Source organism: Cryptomeria japonica, chromosome 6 (assembly GCF_030272615.1).
Source record: "Cryptomeria japonica chromosome 6, Sugi_1.0, whole genome shotgun sequence".
Taxonomy (NCBI): Eukaryota; Viridiplantae; Streptophyta; class Pinopsida; order Cupressales; family Cupressaceae; genus Cryptomeria; species Cryptomeria japonica.
This window is the reverse complement of record NC_081410.1, coordinates 652,509,467-652,528,573: the sequence shown is the minus strand read 5'-3', so window position 1 is coordinate 652,528,573 and position 19,107 is coordinate 652,509,467. Positions and strand designations below refer to the sequence as shown.

Sequence of the window (19,107 nt, the reverse complement as noted above, 5' to 3'; positions counted from 1 at the left end):
AGAACATAACGTTAAAGTAAAAGATTAAAGAGCTAAAAGCTAATTAAATATAAAGAAAAAGCTAAATGCTAAATAAAGCTTAAAAGCTAATTAACTAAAAAGCTAAATGACCATTAAACAAGGAACTAAATATAGGTGACTAAAATATAATTAAATATTCTAATACCCTCCCTTAATGGTCATTCCATCTACTAACTACCCTACAGAAGACACTACAGGTCTTTTGATCACAGATGAAAAGAACACTCTGCGGCAGTGGAGACCCTTCTAGATCTGAAAAGTGTTAATGACCAAGAATACCAAAAGCCATACAAGCTAATGTAGCCTTCACACGCAAATTAGAGATCTGGCACACACGAATTACTAAAGCCTGAAACAATGATTTTGAGGAAAAAATCAGCAAACCCTTTTGCAGAAGAGTACCAACTCCAAAACTGACTGCAAGATACCACGGTTGCAAATGTTCGCCCTGGCAGGTGCAACCAAAACTGACTGCAACAAAGCACGATTTTTGAGGAAAAAACTGTCAACCCCTGAAATGGGAACCCTTGAAAAGAGAATTTACGATTTTGAGGAGAAAATCGAAAAACCAAGAAATTTGAGGTTACAAATCATCGTTTTTGTGGAAAAAAACGGTAAAACCCAAATAACTAAAATCTTACGTGAATATCGCGAATTACAGATGAGATAATTTTTAAGGGAAAATTATAAACCCTGCGAACAATTTTTGAGGAAAAAATCGTGAAAACCCTCCCATGATTTTTTGTGGAAAAAATCAGAAAACCGACAGACAATTTTTCAAGAAAAAATTGTGATAACCCTGGGCCCTGTAAGACGAGGTCTGGCCTAAATCAATCTGATCAAAGCAACGATTTCAAATATCGTGAACATGCACTGTTTCCAGGTGTTGTGGCTGCTATTGAACTTTTGTCTGTGTTCCAACATGATGTTAGTCAAAGATGTCATCACAAAAATGGAGGTTGAATGAGGTCAACCTAGTGAAAACATGAGACAAAAGAATCTGATTAAAAAATCAGAATAGAAGCAGCTGCACAAAAAATCTGAAACCCTAGAGGAGAATTCTGGCACAAATTCCAAGGTGCAAATTTCAAGGTTTGGAAGAAACCCATAAATTAAAATTTTCTGCACACTTAAAACAGCATAAATGGTGCCCAAAAAACAGCAAAAATCCCAACGTCCACAGAAATAGCAGAAATTGTAAACTGTTTTTAAATTCCAAGGCAAATTTGCTGGCACAAAATTCGAGGCACGAAAAACGAGGCACCCAAAAAAATCTGAGACCAACCCAGAAAAGATCTCGAAAAACCCACCAAGAATCTGAAAACAGAATATAGATCCGACGGCTCAAAAATCAAGGCACGGAAAACGATGCACCCAAAAAAATCTTGCGACAACCCAATTGAGGTCTTGAAAAACCCACAAAGAATCTGCAAGCAAAATAAAATTTCGACTTGAACTGAAGGGTCAAAACCCTAGTCGAAAATTGCAGAAACCCTAGGAAAATTTTCAATCTGCAAAAAAAACCTCCATTTTGCAGGCCCAAAAAATCTCCAGAACCCTAAAAAAACATGAACTGCTGCCCAGTGCAAAGAAATTCGCCCACAAACCAGAAACCCTTGAAACCCTCAAAAAGCCTTCAAAAAAGCAAAATTGTTTTTTATAAAAAAAACAATAAAAAAAATTTGGAAAATATTCCAAAAAGAAGGCCGTGAATTTTTATTAAAAAAATTCACCCAACTTTAAAGAATCCCATCGACCCACTCTGATACTATGAAAAATAAATTGAATGAATGATTCAATAATCGGATAATTACATTGAACGATATACACACGTATATATAGAGGTTACAAGATGATGTTCTATAATTAGAACATAAAGTTAAAGTAAAAGATTAAAGAGCTAAAAGCTAATTAAATAAAAAGAAAAAGCTAAATGCTAAATAAAGCTTAAAAGCTAATTAACTAAAAAGCTAAATGATCATTAAACAAGGAACTAAATATATGTGACTAAAATATAATTAAATATTCTAATAATGGGTCTCATTAGCCTACTTTTAACCATTTGTGGACATTTCAAATTCTTCTACCAAGAAACTATGACTAACATGATTTCCCAACTTAATAGGCTTTAAGACGTCTTAAGGTCAAAGAATGTGGACATTTCAAATTCTTCTACTGAGAAACTATGACTAACATGATTTCCCAACTTAATAGGCTTTAAGACATCTTAAGGTCAAAGAAAGGCCAAAAGCTTCTGATGTTTACATGCCATTTTCCAATATTAATTCAAAAGCATTGTGCTTCAAGTAAATTGCACACTTGGTGAAATATTGAGATCGAATGACCAGTCCAAGCATCCATACAAAAATAAATCAGTTAGTGCAATAATAAAGAGATCCATCAACTAACCTGGCCACATATTTGAACCCATGTTATTGTTGATGCTGTGGAAATCATTTTGCATGGCTTGTTCAAGGATAACCCTAAAGTTTTCCCCATTGTCTTTGTACCATGCCCCTGTGTCCTCATCCTACAACATGATGGAAGTACTCCTTAGCACAACTAATGTGATATAAACTAAAACTTGGCCAAAACACTTCACACTTCAAAATTTTAAATCACGCCTTGGTTTAGAAAAGAAGTGGTATTGAAAAAGGCAGTATTTACTATTTAACCTTCAAGACAAACTGAATCGTTGCAAGAGAATCGCTATTATTGATGTCGATTTGCACATAGCTTAATATTTGACCATCAGGTAATGTCTCCTGCTTCAACGGAGTCTGTGCCGCATAATCCTATTATTTCATTGAAAATAAACATCAATTCAACAGGTTATAAATAAGTGCATGTCTACTAAAAAGTACTAATAAAATGACAAAAGTCAACAATCCTTGTAGTTCCAGAAAAGCAAAAGGTAAATTTGTTGTTCCAAATGTACCTTGACCAATACTGAGCTAGGAGGTAGCATATGGGCTGGTGGCTGGTCCCATTCACTGTAGAACTATAAATTGTTTAGATAAATACAAGAGACGTTATCATTATTCAACACGCTCTTATACAAAGAACTCTATTTCTTTCCAATTTCAAAAATAAATCTTTGTCTACTTCAACTTGAAAGCTTGTCATGAAAGTGAATGCTAATAAATGAATTTGATTTTTATCATCAAGCAATGACATATTGACATCTTAAACTACAATGTGTGAGATCAACAACCTTCAAGCATGTACACTCCAAAGGCTTCTTGCTGCTGTAGCACGTTATAACACTGTCACAAGACATGGGCTAAGGAATCATACATTTAAATAAGTTAGATGTGTTCCTGGGTTCTTGGTGAACCTAGGCCATACCTGGACCAGATTAGTACCAGTTATGGATCCTATTCTAGGTGATGTCTGGGTTAACCTAGGGTACTGCCCGGAGCCTGTGGAACTACCCCAAGTATGTCTCAAACCATACTTGACGCAGACACAATGGCTGCATATTTGAACACAGCAGAACCCACAGTAAAAAGCAAATTTTAGAAAAAGGAACACTCTTTCAAATGAAACTATTAAAAAAAACTTAATCTAGTTTAACCAACCCTAAAAAGTCATGATACAATACAAAAGCAAAACTACATTCATTCCTCACTCACCTGAAACTCCATACCTACTCATTGCTCAGGGCTGCAAGTTTTCTGTGGTGTTATTTAACATTTGACATCGAATTATCAATTATCGGCCGTGTTCTGTACTTAATTCTGTATACTACAGCCAAACCCAACCATACCGAAACTGTGAAAAAAAGAAATCAGCAAACTGCCAAACCCAAACCTGAATCAGCAACTTAGGAGTTTTCGCAATCTAGGAAAAAAGTTTTCAATGCAAACTATCAATTTCACTGATTTAGCAGAAAATTAGAAGCTTTTTTAATTTTCCTTGATATTTTGTACATTTTATGTTAAAATTAGGCCAATCCTAAGAAGATGATTCTTTTTATATACATTTAGGAGAATATTTAAACTAAATTGGCAAAAAAAATTATGTTTTTGGAATAAACTACCAACAGGCAAATATTTTGATAAAATTTGCCTACAAAGGACTCGGGGACGTGAAGAAACCAGCAGATAAATAATAATACTCGCTAAGACAGTGGTAATTTATTGCAACCTATTTAGCTATGAAAGCTTATTTCCACTCCAACATCCATTTAGCTTTTAACCTACGTTATCCAGAGATGCGTCCCCAGCCTAAAATACCCCATCCCCGTACCGGGGATGTTTCAAGGACTTGGGGACGGCCAGGGGACGGCCCCCTGCCATACCCAAAATTGCAAAATCTGTGGGAAACGTCTTGGAAACTTGCGAACGGCAGTGATTCTCAAAGGGGACATCCCCCGTCCCCAATATGGTTGGGAGACGTCCCCCCATCCCCTAACCGTCCTGGGAACAGCCAGCCGCCCCCCTTTTCCCAGCACATTTTTAAAAAAACAGACTCAAATGCTAAAAAAAAACATTTTTTAATTTTATTATAGGTTTGTAAAACTGGATTTTCACTAATATGACAGGTAAACATGTCTGAATCACTTCCAAAAGCACTTAGAAATAATGAGCAGCACACTGGTAATAAATTTTACAAACACTTAGAACTCGGTAGTGCATAAAATGGTTGTTGCAGGACTGCAATATTGGACTTTTCACAAATATGAAAGGTAAACAGGTCTGCAATATTGGACTTTTCACAATAATGAAAGGTAAACAGGTCTGAATCATAGCCAAAGCACTCGGAAATATGAATAACAGCTTGGTGTAGAATTTCAAAAACACCCAAAACTTTTTAGTGCATAAAGAAGCGGTTGTAGGTCATAATAGAAATGGAAGACTATCAAAATATCCTCCACCCAGGAAGAACAATGAACTACATGCAAACAAGTGCTGGCATATTGACAATGTATTTTCAATTATGAATCCATATTGAGTATTGACAATGAATTCTGAATTATGAATGCATATTGAGTATTGACAATGAATTTTGAACACAAATGTGGTATGTTAAGGTTCTATAATGTACATATACCTGCTTTATCCATGTTTTCATATGAATATAATGTATATATACATGCTTTATCTATTTTTCATATGAACATTTAAAATTTTCCTATATATTTTAAATTTTCCCTATATTTTATATAGCCATCCCCAAAATTGACAAAAAAAAATTGCCGTCTCCGAAACTCGTCCCGCCGTCCCCTGCCATCCCTGTTCCGGAAACTCGGGGTAACATAGCTTTTAACATGTTGACCATTGTGGCTGTAGCTGCTCTCGTGCTCTGCTATTTGCTAACCCAAAAAATGATTTCCACCCATAAATATATCTTCCAAAGTTTTACCAATCTTCAAAAGAATACCCCAACAAAGGTTTCACAGTTTCTTTCCTCATTAATTAAATGATATTGCTGTTTTGATATGATCCACTGTTTCAGAAGAATGGTAACAAGAAGAGTCGACACTTGATTGCATGTGTGCATGATGACCACAAACAACATGAGAAACAATGTACAACCAAGGGAACGATTTGTGATGTTTTGTCATTTGTACTTTTATGTACAGAGACATTGAAAATCATCGCCCTGGAGTGATTAAATGCCCCCAAATGTGAGCTAGAATACCCTTTGAGGGTAGTGTACCCAGTTTCCCTTTCTTAAATTTCTACCATTTATGAATATGACTCGTGGAACACAACCAACTGATTAAAAATTGGAGACTGTAGAAGAGGACGAACTTGATGTGTTAATCTTGGATTTGGCTCAAGAAGGTGAAGAAGACAACCAGGATTTAAGGAAAGAAAACTTAATCAAATGGAAGTCCAATATTCCCAACACTAAAGAAGATCACGATACAACAATTAACAATCTGTAAATATATCTTATCGGGTTAACATATCAGGTAATGGGACGAGGTTAGGAGCCCCTAATGCAATTAGAGAACCCATTATTCCAGCATACATGTCGTGAGATTAATTATGAGATTCACTCCAGCAAAATCCTAATCTTTACATACCTTAATATTGTGGTCCGAACGCAACCCATAACCTCACCAAAGATCTATCAAAAGCATTCATCCGATGCTAAAGGCTGTTCGCCAAATCCCTCATTTCAATAAGATGGCCCATAACTCCAGCAGGCATGTGTTGAGGTTCTGGCTATGCAGTACATTCCATGACCTCACTCACTCACCTACCTCGCTCGTAATTTACTAAAGGCTTCCGAGCTTTCGGAGAAGCGCTCTCCCCATAGAGGAGCCTTTAAGTTCAGTATTTAGATATTTCGTATTTGCCTAATATAAAAATAAGAAGAATCTTCAAGACATACAACGGTAAGAAGGCAAACCTGTTTGGGTCGTCAGCATAGGTAATCCCCCAATGCAGAACCCAGCTTCCCGGAATAGCACACTCAAGAATAAAGCGCGATTTGCCATCTTCCTTGACAGAATCTACTTTTGCCGCAATCTTTCCGCCAACCTATTTTTAAAATAACAAAAGAGTTAATGAAAAATCCGTAAATCAAAAATAAACTTTCTGCTTCACTTTTAAACTTTTCAATCATCACAACAAAGAAAAATATATATCTGCTTGCTGAAAACTCAAAGCAAAGTAACAACAGAAAGAAAAGAAAAGTTGTACCTTTATGGTCCTTTTTAGAGGGTAAGTAACGGTAGAAGATGTGGCTAAAGAATCGGAGCTTTTATCCGGTGTTAATTGATCTGTCAGAGCAGTGGCCACGATTCGGATTTTGCTACATGACCTTTTGCTTACTGATTTACAGTCAAAATGTCCAAATTTTTGTCTTGATGCAATGGCTGGACTTAAGATTTTTTTTGTAGACGAGTTGTTACGATTTGCTACATTGAAAAGCGCAGTTGACAACAATGGCGAGCATTCTACTGGAGCTGCAGGAACTCGAACATATTTGTTTAAAACGGCCATCTAACCTCTAATTCCAGAGAAATAAGATCAAAAAATATATATTTATATGAATAAATTATTTATTACAGAGAATTGAAATCAAGTGACTCGAATTGCTGTTGAGCGGATCTGCAGCGAATTAAAAAGCTTTCAGAAGAGCGTTTGCAGAAGATGAAATCAGAAACGAGAGATATTATGGCGTGGATAGTGAAATGATTTAAAATACACTACTGTTGCACAACACTTGCTTGACTTTAACCATTCAATCTCCACATAAGCGAGCAGAAACGGCTGGGTAGCTTTGATATTTTATTGAAGGATGACCCACCTGTACTAGCTTTGATATTTGTTCAAGCCTGCCCCACCTTCATGGTGATCTGAAATCTCCTACACGTTTTCTCTCAGATCTTTAGTAATAATGTCTGTTTTGTTACGTAACATTTTGGCATTGCCCCCATATGAATCGCTCCATAAAATTAGCTATAGATACCTATATGGTTATGTTGAAGAGGTCTTAAAGGATAATTATTGGATATTTAAATAAATTATGTATTTTCTTCAATGTAGATATTTGTTATCTTATGATTGTTGGTCTAAACTCTTTTTCACAAAGAGAACTTAATTGTTCTTTTAGTATTGTGAGTTTCATGTTATAAAGCTTTGTGACTTTAATCTGAAATTTGACAACTAGAGTCTTTAGCTTTTGATGTTTGGAACTTATAAGCATATGACCTTATCCACGTGGAGATACATGGATCAATTACTAGTTGACACATCAACCAGGATGTTGAAGTGGGTCAACATGTAGGTATGGTAGGCATATTTTTGATAAATCATAGACCAATTGTAATAGTTTCGATGAAATATTGACTTATTTGTAATCAATGTGCATGTCCTCTTCTTGATTCTTTAGAGGCAAAGTGATATCCTTTAGTGTTGTTATCCTTCTCAAGATAGCAGACATTTGAGAGATTGAAACACAAAAGAGGGATAATTAATGTGGATATGCTCTTTTACATTTGTCTTAAATCTTCTAAACACCAAACAAAGTTTGCATGAGAATAATACTATTGTCCAATCATCTCATATTTTTCCAATTCATTCTTTGTTGAGTGTAATTTATTTTTACTATAGAGTAGATTAAGACCATTAAGCATACTCTTAGCCTTTCCATTAGTGTCATAGTCATTCATTATGCAACTCCATTCAACTAAAGAGAATATAGAGTTGTCATTTATCTCAGAATGCCACAATCTTTAGAAAAACTATCAAAACCATTAGAGAAAAATTCACCTCCATTATCAATCATCAAAAAAATTATTTTCTTTCTAGTTTGCAACTCAACCATTACTTTGAATTGTTTAAATCAATTGAAAACTTAACATTTAATCTTTAGAAAAAATATTCATTTTCTTCTACAATAATCGTCAATAAATGAAATGTAATATGTGGATTTTCGAATGGACGGAACATCTGCAAAACCAAACATATTAGAATGAACAAGATCCAACACACCAAAAGATTTATGAGAACCAAAGTAAAATTGAACGTGATTTTGTTTTCTATAAATGTAATGCTCACAAAAATCAAAATCATGATTACAATAAATAAAACCTTCAAAAGTATTTTACTTTTCAAGGTCCTTAGACCCTTTTTCCAATGTGACCAAGTATCTAGTGTCATAACATAGTCTTCTTTATAGGTAACTTTGATTCAAAAGAAAAAGAAATAGCACCCTCGATTACCTAGAAACCATGACCATATGCTGTAGATGCAACCCTCACATCTTGCAACAAAGTAGCCACAAACTTGATTTTCATAGAAGTAGTGTTGCATATAACAGTGTATACATCAAGCCTATAAAATTTTTCAAATCTAACACCTCTATAAATTACCATAGCAACTCTAATCATCTTGGATCCTGCATCAAACAAGACTATCTACACTCTTGCATCTATTTATTTTCTCATAGATAAAAAAATTTGTGCTAGTCTAAGGATATGCAACACACCATTAATCATTTTTACTCTACCATCAAGAAAATTGATTATAACTGTACCAGAATAAAAAATATTTAAACAAGAATTATCACCAAAGTATACCTTACTTTCATCAAATTCTTCATATTTAGAAAACCATACTCTACTAGATGTCATATGGAAAGATGCACCTGAGTTAATTAACTATTCATCATTACCTACTAGAGTCACCAAAGTTGCAATGAAGCCATCACCATATTCCTTCTTGAAATCACAATCAAAATCAAATCTCTTTTTTTCTTCTTTTATTCTTTGCACTCCTTACAAAAGTGTCTAGGGTTATCGTAGTTCCATCAAATAACTTTGTAATTAATCTGAGATTTGGATCTCCCCTTGGATTGGATCTATCACACTTTTCATCCTTCTTGCCTTTTTCCTTACGTATTTCATGAACATTTAGGGCCTCCTTGGAACTGGTGGATACCTTTCTCCTCACCTCTTTGGAAAGAAAATAACCTACAACATCTTCAATTTTCAAGATAACATAAGTACTCCCGATAGCCATAACAAGAGAATCTCATGAATCAGATAAAGAACAAAAAAATATTTGAGATTTATCCTCCTTGTCTATTTTTACACCAACTAATTTTGATTGAGTCAAAAAAATATTTAATACTTCTAGGGGGTTTATAATTCATCCACCCTCTTCCATTATTAAGGAATACAATTTCTTCCTCGAAAAAATCTTATTCACTAAATATTTGTCTCAATACATTTCAAAAAGATTCATTTATAGCTTATTTGCAAATGTCTCTTCACGGACATTTCTTAAAATAGTTTTCCAAGCACAATTTAATTAAACCCCTCGCTTTATGGGCCATGATATCATACTGAGCAACCAAAGTAGTATTTGTAAGCATTATAACATTCTCATCAATAGCATTCCAAAGATCTTGAACATTAACAAATCCTCCATCTTGAGCTTACACATCTCAAAATTGTTACCAAAAAGAATTTTACTTCTATTCTCCCTAATGAACTTGTCATTTTAAAATTCTTGCCACAAAGTATTTTTTGCACAAGTTCCCACTCAAAACTAGATTATTTCAAAAAACCCAACAACCCACAACTAAAATGAAAGGTGATCAAGCTATTATACTACTTGTAAGTAAGCTATGGTAGTGAAAAAACTTCCTACACTAATCTTGAGACAAGAAATATAATTTATTTTTAGATATTTACAATAATTACATAAATTAAATTGAAATAAACATAAATATAATGTATAGCACAACATAGTGATTTATGTGCAAAGAAAGAATTCACAGGAGCATCACCAACTAGAGATATCGAGGCAACTCAATAGATATCAACCTCTTGGAATACATCACACAATATTCAATCACAATACAATACTCTCATAAAATAGGGTTACCTTCTAGGGAAGGCAAATCCAACACAATTTCTACTGTCATATATGTGACCTAATGATATTAACTTAGGTATTTAACCTACAACCCAAACACTTAGACATCTTGGGGATAAATTTGACAACTACAATACATTATATGCATGCCAAGAAAGATAGAAGACCACACTTCGGAAAACTTAGCAATTGAGGACTAACACAAAACATCTTAGATTGATTATAAGTATTGGGTAAGAAATAGGGTTAGACACACAAAAAGTAAGGTACTTAAGTAAAAATTGACACTATAGAATTGAGTCCCAGCATAGGATTTCTATTTGATTGATTGTGCTTTAGGTCTATCACAAGATTGTGGTAAACAAGAGAGAGATCTAAGACTAGCATATCTACATAGGACTAGACAAAATGTCTATAGAGTTCTTAAGGAGAGTATTGATGGTTTCATGTTCATCTAACATGAGGCTTGTTGTGATGTACGTTGATCTTGAGATTAGTTTCTATACCTAAATTGAATTCCTATATTTCCTCCACTAACATACAAGACTAGTCTTTCCACTATAAATATGCCAAGGGAAGGTTTTCATCAATAGAAATGTCATTATCTCTTCCTTTTTATGTTCAATAGCACCTCAAGGAGGTTTCCACCAGGGAATTTTTTTTATATTAAAGATTTCTATGAGTAAAGAGCTTAACTTTTTTCATGAAGCATGTTGTTGTATCCAAGCTGATATAAAAACCTTGCTTATAGTCCTTAATAGGTATGCCATAACAAAGTCTCATGAATTCATTTATAACTTCATCATTTTGGAGCATGTCAAGAGACATGGGATCTTGTTAGTCCCAAGGTATGAATTTAGGGTGGACAAGGGGTATGTAGCTAGTGCATTTGAAGGTGTTATCTAAAATGTTAGTAAGGTCATCAATGGTTTGTTCTTTCATATGTGAAACAATGGGCAAAGGATCTTTCATTGTTTAAGAGGCATTAGTGTTATCATAAGATTCATCATTGAGTGACATGTATGCTAGTTTAAAATTGTAATGGTTGGTTTTGATAGTGATTGGTACAAGGATTTTTTTCCTTTGAAGTCTCTAACATTTGCCTTTGTAACCCATGTTGTTATATATGTGGAGAGATTTTGTATAAATTTTGTGAAGAAAACATGGTGCATATTCCTCATCCTCGTAGAGGCAAGAACTGATATCACCTTCAATAGTTTCATCTACTAAGAAAGAATGATAAAAAAAAGTCCATGGAAGCATATTGCATAACATTACAAGATTTATTGGTTGAATGCCAAATTTTACCATGAGAGTGTGGAGAAAAGGGAAGATTTCTCATTAGAAGGCATTATGAAGCTTATATTATTCTTCAAATACCTTGTTATTGATATTGACTTGGATTTTAGGAGCACAATTATGGATGATGATGCCAAAGAGTTGAGGTCAACATATGATGAAGATTACATTGAGGTAGAAGGGGTGGAAACATGAATGATAAGACAATGATAAGTTGTATGACAGGAGTCTTCTAGAATTTTGTATTATCTAAAGGGATGAGTATGAAAATAATTAAGATTTCTACAAAATTATGGGGAAAATTTAAGCACTGATCATAAGTGGAGGGAGAAAATTGTATAGCATGGATCCATGTGAAATCAAGGTCAAGATTAATAACATGACACATTATGTGTAGTATCATAAGACCCACCTACATAGGGAGACAAATGATACCCTTTGATTCTTGTTCAATGTAATTTTATGATTTGGTTATGAATTCACTTTGAGGTTCCTTTGCATCTTTAGAATGTTCACCTTTTTATTAGTTTATATGTATAAAGGTTTAACTTGGAGTTGCTATCAATCAAGACTTGTTCCACTCTGTGTTCTTTTTTTATTGTCGAGCAATGTGGAGTGCTTTAGTGTATGATGGGTTGACGGGTGGATTATTAGGTTGTTTGAATGAAAGTTGATAAGAATGGGTCAATTATCTCACTAGGGCCTAGAATTGGTAAAGGTGGATGTCATTGGGGAACCATGAATCCTATATTGTGCATTCCAATTTATACCTATTATAAATAGATGTTTTCAGGAGCTCTAAGATGAATATATGAGTTGGAATCTTCATAAGATGTTATAGGATATTGTATTGGGTGGCATGTTGGGAGGATGAGGCCCATTAGATAGTGACCCAACAAAACCTGGTGGTGATAATACAATTTGAGGATTTGATTTTAATAGTGGCAACTTTTAAATACCTTCTTCAATGTGGGCAATGATGGAGTCATATATAGTGGATGATTTATTAGTGTGTATATTATGGGATGATCCTTTTTTGGATGTCAAGGGTTTGAATTGATCATGTTTGGGAAGCAAATTTTGATACTTGTCTAATTACTCATTAGGTGAGGAGGATATATTACCTTCCACTCCAGGATCTCACCATGGTTGATGAGGTTTGAGATATAGTTTTTATTTCATGTATTTTGAGATAGCATAACCTTAAATGCGATGGTACTCACAATATCCATTGTCTTTGTACCATGTAGGTTTTTGTCAAAAGGTTTTGTATTAGAAAATTTTATTGTGTTTGCATTAATTCTTTTTGAAATACTACCTTATGGATTCCCCCAAAGAAGTGTATTCAAATTTTGGATTAAAAGAAGGTTTTAGCTTTCCTCGTGGTATGGAGATTTTTTTTTTTTATTTCTATACAATTTTTACATTTCATTTTATTTTTTCTTGCAAATGTGAATGTTTCAAATTAGTTACCCTATCATTGAAAACATTTATATTCTCTGCCCAAAATTTTGGCTTTTCATTGGTTTTAGTATTGGTGTATAAAATTCAATCAAACCCTTACTAGCTATGATCTTTTTTATGGTGATCCATTTCTCAATGATTTAGTCAAATATTATTATGCACTGGACTTGTAAATGGAACACCATTTTTGAATCAAGATTTGTGACAAAGATATTGAAAATTTATTTTTGAAGAAGCCATGGGAAGTGACTTGTGAGTTTTTTCATCATTGTAAGAAGGTAGCAAAGCTCTCAATATTATATTTTTTGGCATTACAGAGATCAACCATTGTAAGATCATGTTGTATATTGTATGAAAAATGAGTGACAAGCTTCTCAAATAAGTTGATGAAATATTTAATGCATCCTTGAGGTAAGTACATAAACCACTCTAGTGCTTGTCATCCCAAAATTCAAGGGACTAGCCTCATCAAGTACATGTTGATGTAAGTGAACTCTTGACATGTCATGAAAAATTCCTTGATATGATCATTGGGGTCACCCTTTCCCTTATACTTGTCAAATTTGGGGGTTTCAAAGTGTGGAGTGTAATGGGCCATGGTTATTGATCTATCAAAATGGTAGGGGCATAAATCTTCAAATTTGTATGGTTTTCTTTGGTTGAATTCCCCACCTTGTAACCCTTTGAGTGTGTCTTTCCTTTCTTTCCTTTCTTGGGCAAATAGATTCCCAAGAGGAGAGTTTGAAGGTTAAAAGGGGATAGATCCATATGGTTGTTGTTGTTGATGAATCGAGTAAAATAGGTTTATTTTAGGGACATATTGTTGATAACTAGGTGATTGTGAAGTGAATTTCAATATTGAAGGATACAATGTTAGAGGATATATTAAATTAGGTAGATAAAAGGTGAAGTAAAGGGGATGTTAACTGGAATCATAGTTTGTGGTGGAAATTTTTATTATGGCATAGAGAGAGGGGGGATTATTGGATTAATTGTGGCATAGATAGGAATGAAGTTTGAGGTGGGTTAGATGGAAGAGAAATGATTTGATTAAAGGTTGTGGATGGAATTTTAATATGAGATGGACTAGAAGGAGTTTGAGTATAGAAAGGGTCTTGGTTTGTTGAGGTTGACGGTAGATCATCATGATTTCATTGGTATGTATGCCACTTGATCTTCATATTGGACTTGTTCATGTTGTGGGGGTTGGACAATGAAACATAAGAAAAACTTACCATCACACTATCTTTAATAATGTGTTTGGTGGAATAGATATGATGTGGTTGTGGGCATAGATGACCCATGAATTCTGAAAAGTGGATATGTTTGTGGTTTCTTGATGTAAAAGGTCATGTAATTTGTACGTGTCATTGTGAAATGAGAAATTATCTCCTACATCAATCAATTGTTTGAGAAAACAATCATTATTAATGTTTATAAGGTAGTCTATGTAAGTTTGTATGATGTCATTATTGAGGAGCTCTACAAATCAAGGGGAATAATTGGGTTGAATAATAAAATTTTCTTACTTATTTGAGGTTTCATGATGTGTTGGATGTGATGATAAATTTTCTTGGGTGTTATAATTTGAACTAAACATGAAAGGATTTTTATTACATTTGTCCATGTTTTTCCTTGATAGTGATCTAGTGATTGGAGACATAAAAATATGATTTGGATTTAAGGGTTTTTTATAATTTGAATTAAAATGAGATATTTTAAATTTGAGTGATAGTGATGGGTTTGCTAAGGGTCAATTATTTACTTGGAAATGAGTTGGTTAAGTGAAGCTTAATGTTTTGATGGGTTGATTTGAAGGGGATGGTTGGATTTGGTTAATATTAATGATGTTTGATGTGGAAGTTAGATATTTCTAAATATAAAGTGTTTTAGTGGTCAATACCTTAGTTTGATTTGAAATGGATGTTTGATTTTCCTACTTGAGATAAGCACATTCTCAAATAAGGGTTAATTTGGTTTAGGATTTGTTTACTTCCGAAAGGAACTAGTTTAGATTGCATAGAGTAAACAATAAGTAGAATTCACATCATACAATAAAATAACATAAGAATATCAACACGAGAATACAACCAAAAAGACATTTATTCCAAAATGTAACGTGTACTATCAATAATGGTTTCCAAGACAACCATTAAGTACATATAGTATCTAACGATTGATTAAGATTACCAACCATCAACAACTACCAACAACTACTCAAAAACAAATGACATTACATCACCAATTATTAATTAACAAAACATTATTTATTAGCTACGACAAAAACATTAATTAACGTATCACCATGGCCCTTAGGGTATGGCTTAAACTATTTGAAGTTAAAAAATGGAAATCGCGTAGCCTTGTCTACCAATGCACTTTGGACTGGGCACTTCAATATGTGATTGTCATGCTTCGTGTTTACCTACTAGCTTCTTATACACTTGGTCCCTATCAAGTTCTCCTAGGTAATGCGTATGTAGTGACTAGTTTGTCACTTTTATGCTTTCGTTCTACAATGTGGGGTTTGGAATGTTTCTCCCCCTTTAAACTGCTCACCATGGTTGCAACAACTGATTTCTCGTCTTTGTCTATCTTGCTCTCATCTCCTATCGAGTCGGTACAAAAATGGTCACTCTTTTTCACTTAACGAGGGTTGTTGAAACTTGTTTACACCATTTGGTAACTCTTGCACGACTTGGTGTGTTTGTACGGCTTGACACCTTCTATGTGTGTTGCCTCTTGTTTGTGCACACCTACATATGGTCACCTTTGCCTGCCTTGTGCATACAACTGATCCCCATCCCCTCGTATAGGTCAAATATTCTTTAATCCACACACGATCAAAGGTTTCTCAACCTTTCCATACAGCTCAAGGTCTTCAACCTCTACACTCACGTACGACTTCCTTATCATGTACAAACTCTTCCAATTTATGACTTTTGGTATTACCTTGTACCTATTCATTGAACATACAACTTCCTTTATTTCACTTTGTACTTCTTGTCTTCCCATACAATGTACTTCTCTTTTCCTTCTAGTATGACCTAGCCATGTTGTAATGGTGGAGAAATAGGATTCACAAGTTTATGCATGCAAACAAGGAATCTTTCAATGTCCTACCTTACATTCAAAGGAAGGTAATCCACTAGGCTCAAGAAGTCTCAAGCACAAAGTGGATGCAATGATCCTTCGTTGTGGGGTACTTGAAGATGACTATGCAATTGTAAATGAGAATCAAACGAACTAGGATCAAATGTGCTAAAATTGACATCTTTCAGCATGCACATAAAAACAACAAACTAGTAGACCGATTTGAAAAGATGAGATAGCATAATAGATTGTAACTGACTTACGATCCAAATTTGAGGAAAAAATGGAGGGACTAGGGCACCCAGATTGACTTGCTCCCAGGACTAGGTCACTATGCTCGACCCACTCCCAACACTTTTTGCTCTGATGAATTGCAAACTATAGATCTCTACCTAATTAGTCTGTACATGTTTTTGTAGTTGTGCCACTTGTTCCTACATAATATAAAAGAGAGAAAATGTTGGGTAGAAATGGGTTTGCCTAAGTCAAACCCTGGTTTTGGAATCAACCTTGAAATTGAATTGAATTGAAAGCGTGTTGTTAGGTAGTAGAGGCTAGAATTGAAAATGGACTGTTTATACCTTCATAAACCCTCTTTGATGTTGAAATCCACAAGAAGATATGGTGTTGTCTTGAATGTAGTTGAACTTAGGAAGAGAAGATCATGGAGGCCATCACATATGCATAGATTTGCCAATTACTCCTAGTCTTCAATGACTTGATGCTTGATCACTTGCTCTTGAAATTGAATGGTCTTTTGTTGTCTGCTTTTGCATCTATATTGTCAAGCTTCATAGCACTCTCTCAAAATGAGGGGGGATAACTTGCTTATATACCTCTCCCAAGCATTTCAAGGTGCAAAACTCGGAGCAGGCCGACACGGAAAAAGATTTCCCGCTCAACCTAGTTGAGTGTGTCATGGTTTAAATTTGGGGGCAAACATCAAGGAGCAAGGTACCCTAGGCAACTTGCTCCCCCGATGTGGCCTCAAATTGGGACCTCACATCCAAAATGAGGAGATGCCAAAAACAGATATTATATTAGGGCTAGATCAAGCATGACGGGTACAGAAGGCCAGTAACACTAAAATGGGGCCTACTTGAGCAATAAATTGCATCTCTATGCAATTTACGACGCTACATTTAGCCCCCACTTTAGCGAAAGTATGAACTTGTGTTCATTCTCATGGTAAAGTAGATCAAAGCATATGAAACTTTCATCAAGGTAAAAGAGACAAGGATCACCAAGCCCCCAAAGTGGCTTAGGACCTCATCAATATAAAACCAAGACAAAAGGAGCAACACATGAAAGAGAGAGAAAGAATGACCATACTAGCCTGATAAGTTTAAACTTACTATGAGTCATATAGAGAAAGAAAACGACGCAAAGGAGAACTAAAATAGTCTAGCAAGTTGTGTTATGCTAGTCAATTCACCTCAAAAATAACCAAGGAAAGCATTGTATCCAAAGAAATCCGCCAAAGAAACAATGCAAAGGATAACCAAGGAAAGCATTGTATCCAAGGAAATCTACCAAAGGAAGATTACAAAGAAAAAGGCACATTTTGCTAAGTAACCTAAAAAATGACTGCAAAAATTGACCTATGGTGTGTGCATAGAGTGTAGCGAAGAGAAGAGTGTGTGCCCCCACATTAAAGCGATTGTGTACGCCTTACCAGTAGCAATTGCTTTAAGGTAGCATACAAGTATTCAAAAGAAAAGCATGTCTCTACTATTATATGTCCCCAAACAAGGAGAAAATCAAGGAAATAGAGCAAATAAGGGATCTACTAACTTTGGGGTCAGTATGTGCATATGATAATTCTGTATATCAAGTATACTTGCATTGAATTAACCTCTTCCTCCAAAGGTAGTAGAACTAGGAGCGCAATGGAAGAAGAGCACATAAGATAACAAGCAAGTGTCTTTTTGGTTCAACATGGAAGAGACCAAAAAGAGATCTCGATGCCTTGCATTGTCCCCAAGTTAGACAACACAAAGGCACAAAGAGCACATGGATATGACATAGAAGAATTGAGATACAAATAGAGGAATGTCACAATAGATTCGTTCTTTTTTATTGCCTTGCACCAATGGAGTAACAAGGATCATCCAAAGAGAACCTAATATAACACAAAGACATATCAAGCAACACATCACTAGGGAAGCACATTACCAACAAGAAAACACACAAGAGAGAATCCATGACACAAATGAAGCTAGTCAAGCAAGTCATCCGCCCTCAAATCTTGCTTAACATCATTTAGGGAAGGTGGAAAAGATGCAAGAGGAGCAATATTAAGCATGGTAGATGGAGCTACTATCAGTTCCAAACAATGACTATGCTCTAATCATGTGTCACTTTGTCACTAGGAGCTAGGGTTAATTCTTTGGGAAAATCTTCAAGATAACTCATGATTGATGTCAATAACCTCATACATAGCATCAGAATCATTCGAATGAATATTTGCATCAATAGTGTTAGCATCATTGACAATATCATCCATATCATCATCTAGATTAATCACAATAGGATCTTTAATGTGGAAAGAACAATTATCATGCTTAGACAATTTGATTTTCTTAAGATTTCTTTCTCCTAAGTTGGGTTGGTCATAGTTTGGTCGGTCATAGTTTGGTCAAATGGGATCAAAACATTAGTAGGTGTCTTAGGGGAGGAAACGGTTTGGGAAGAAAGTTCACGAGCCTTGGCACGACATCTTTGACGTCGGTCTCAAGCATTGCACTTTCTCTTGGTTTGACTTAGAATTTGAGAAAGGTTGGGGAGGAATGGAAGGTGTAGGAAGGAGTTTGGGCCCTAGATGAGGAGGTGGAACATCCTTAGGTTTGCTCAAATTAGAAATCATTTCATGTTTGTAGTTTTG

At 34.9% G+C, this 19,107-nt stretch overlaps 1 protein-coding gene across 1 annotated transcript in view; it reads right to left on the bottom strand.

The window, feature by feature from the left end:
* LOC131033164 (alpha-amylase 3, chloroplastic) overlaps positions 1–7,312 on the bottom strand; it is a gene marked incomplete at its 5' end in the record, with an annotated part of 239,132 nt that extends 231,820 nt beyond the window's left edge. The window contains 7 exons of the mRNA XM_059222246.1: positions 2,431–2,551; positions 2,697–2,816; positions 2,960–3,014; positions 6,388–6,518; positions 6,681–6,946; positions 7,050–7,091; positions 7,291–7,312. Coding sequence (XP_059078229.1) covers positions 2,431–2,551; positions 2,697–2,816; positions 2,960–3,014; positions 6,388–6,518; positions 6,681–6,946; positions 7,050–7,091; positions 7,291–7,312 — 757 coding nt within the window. The remainder of the gene's footprint in view (positions 1–2,430; positions 2,552–2,696; positions 2,817–2,959; positions 3,015–6,387; positions 6,519–6,680; positions 6,947–7,049; positions 7,092–7,290) is intronic.
* Between the last annotated feature and the right edge of the window lie 11,795 nt (positions 7,313–19,107).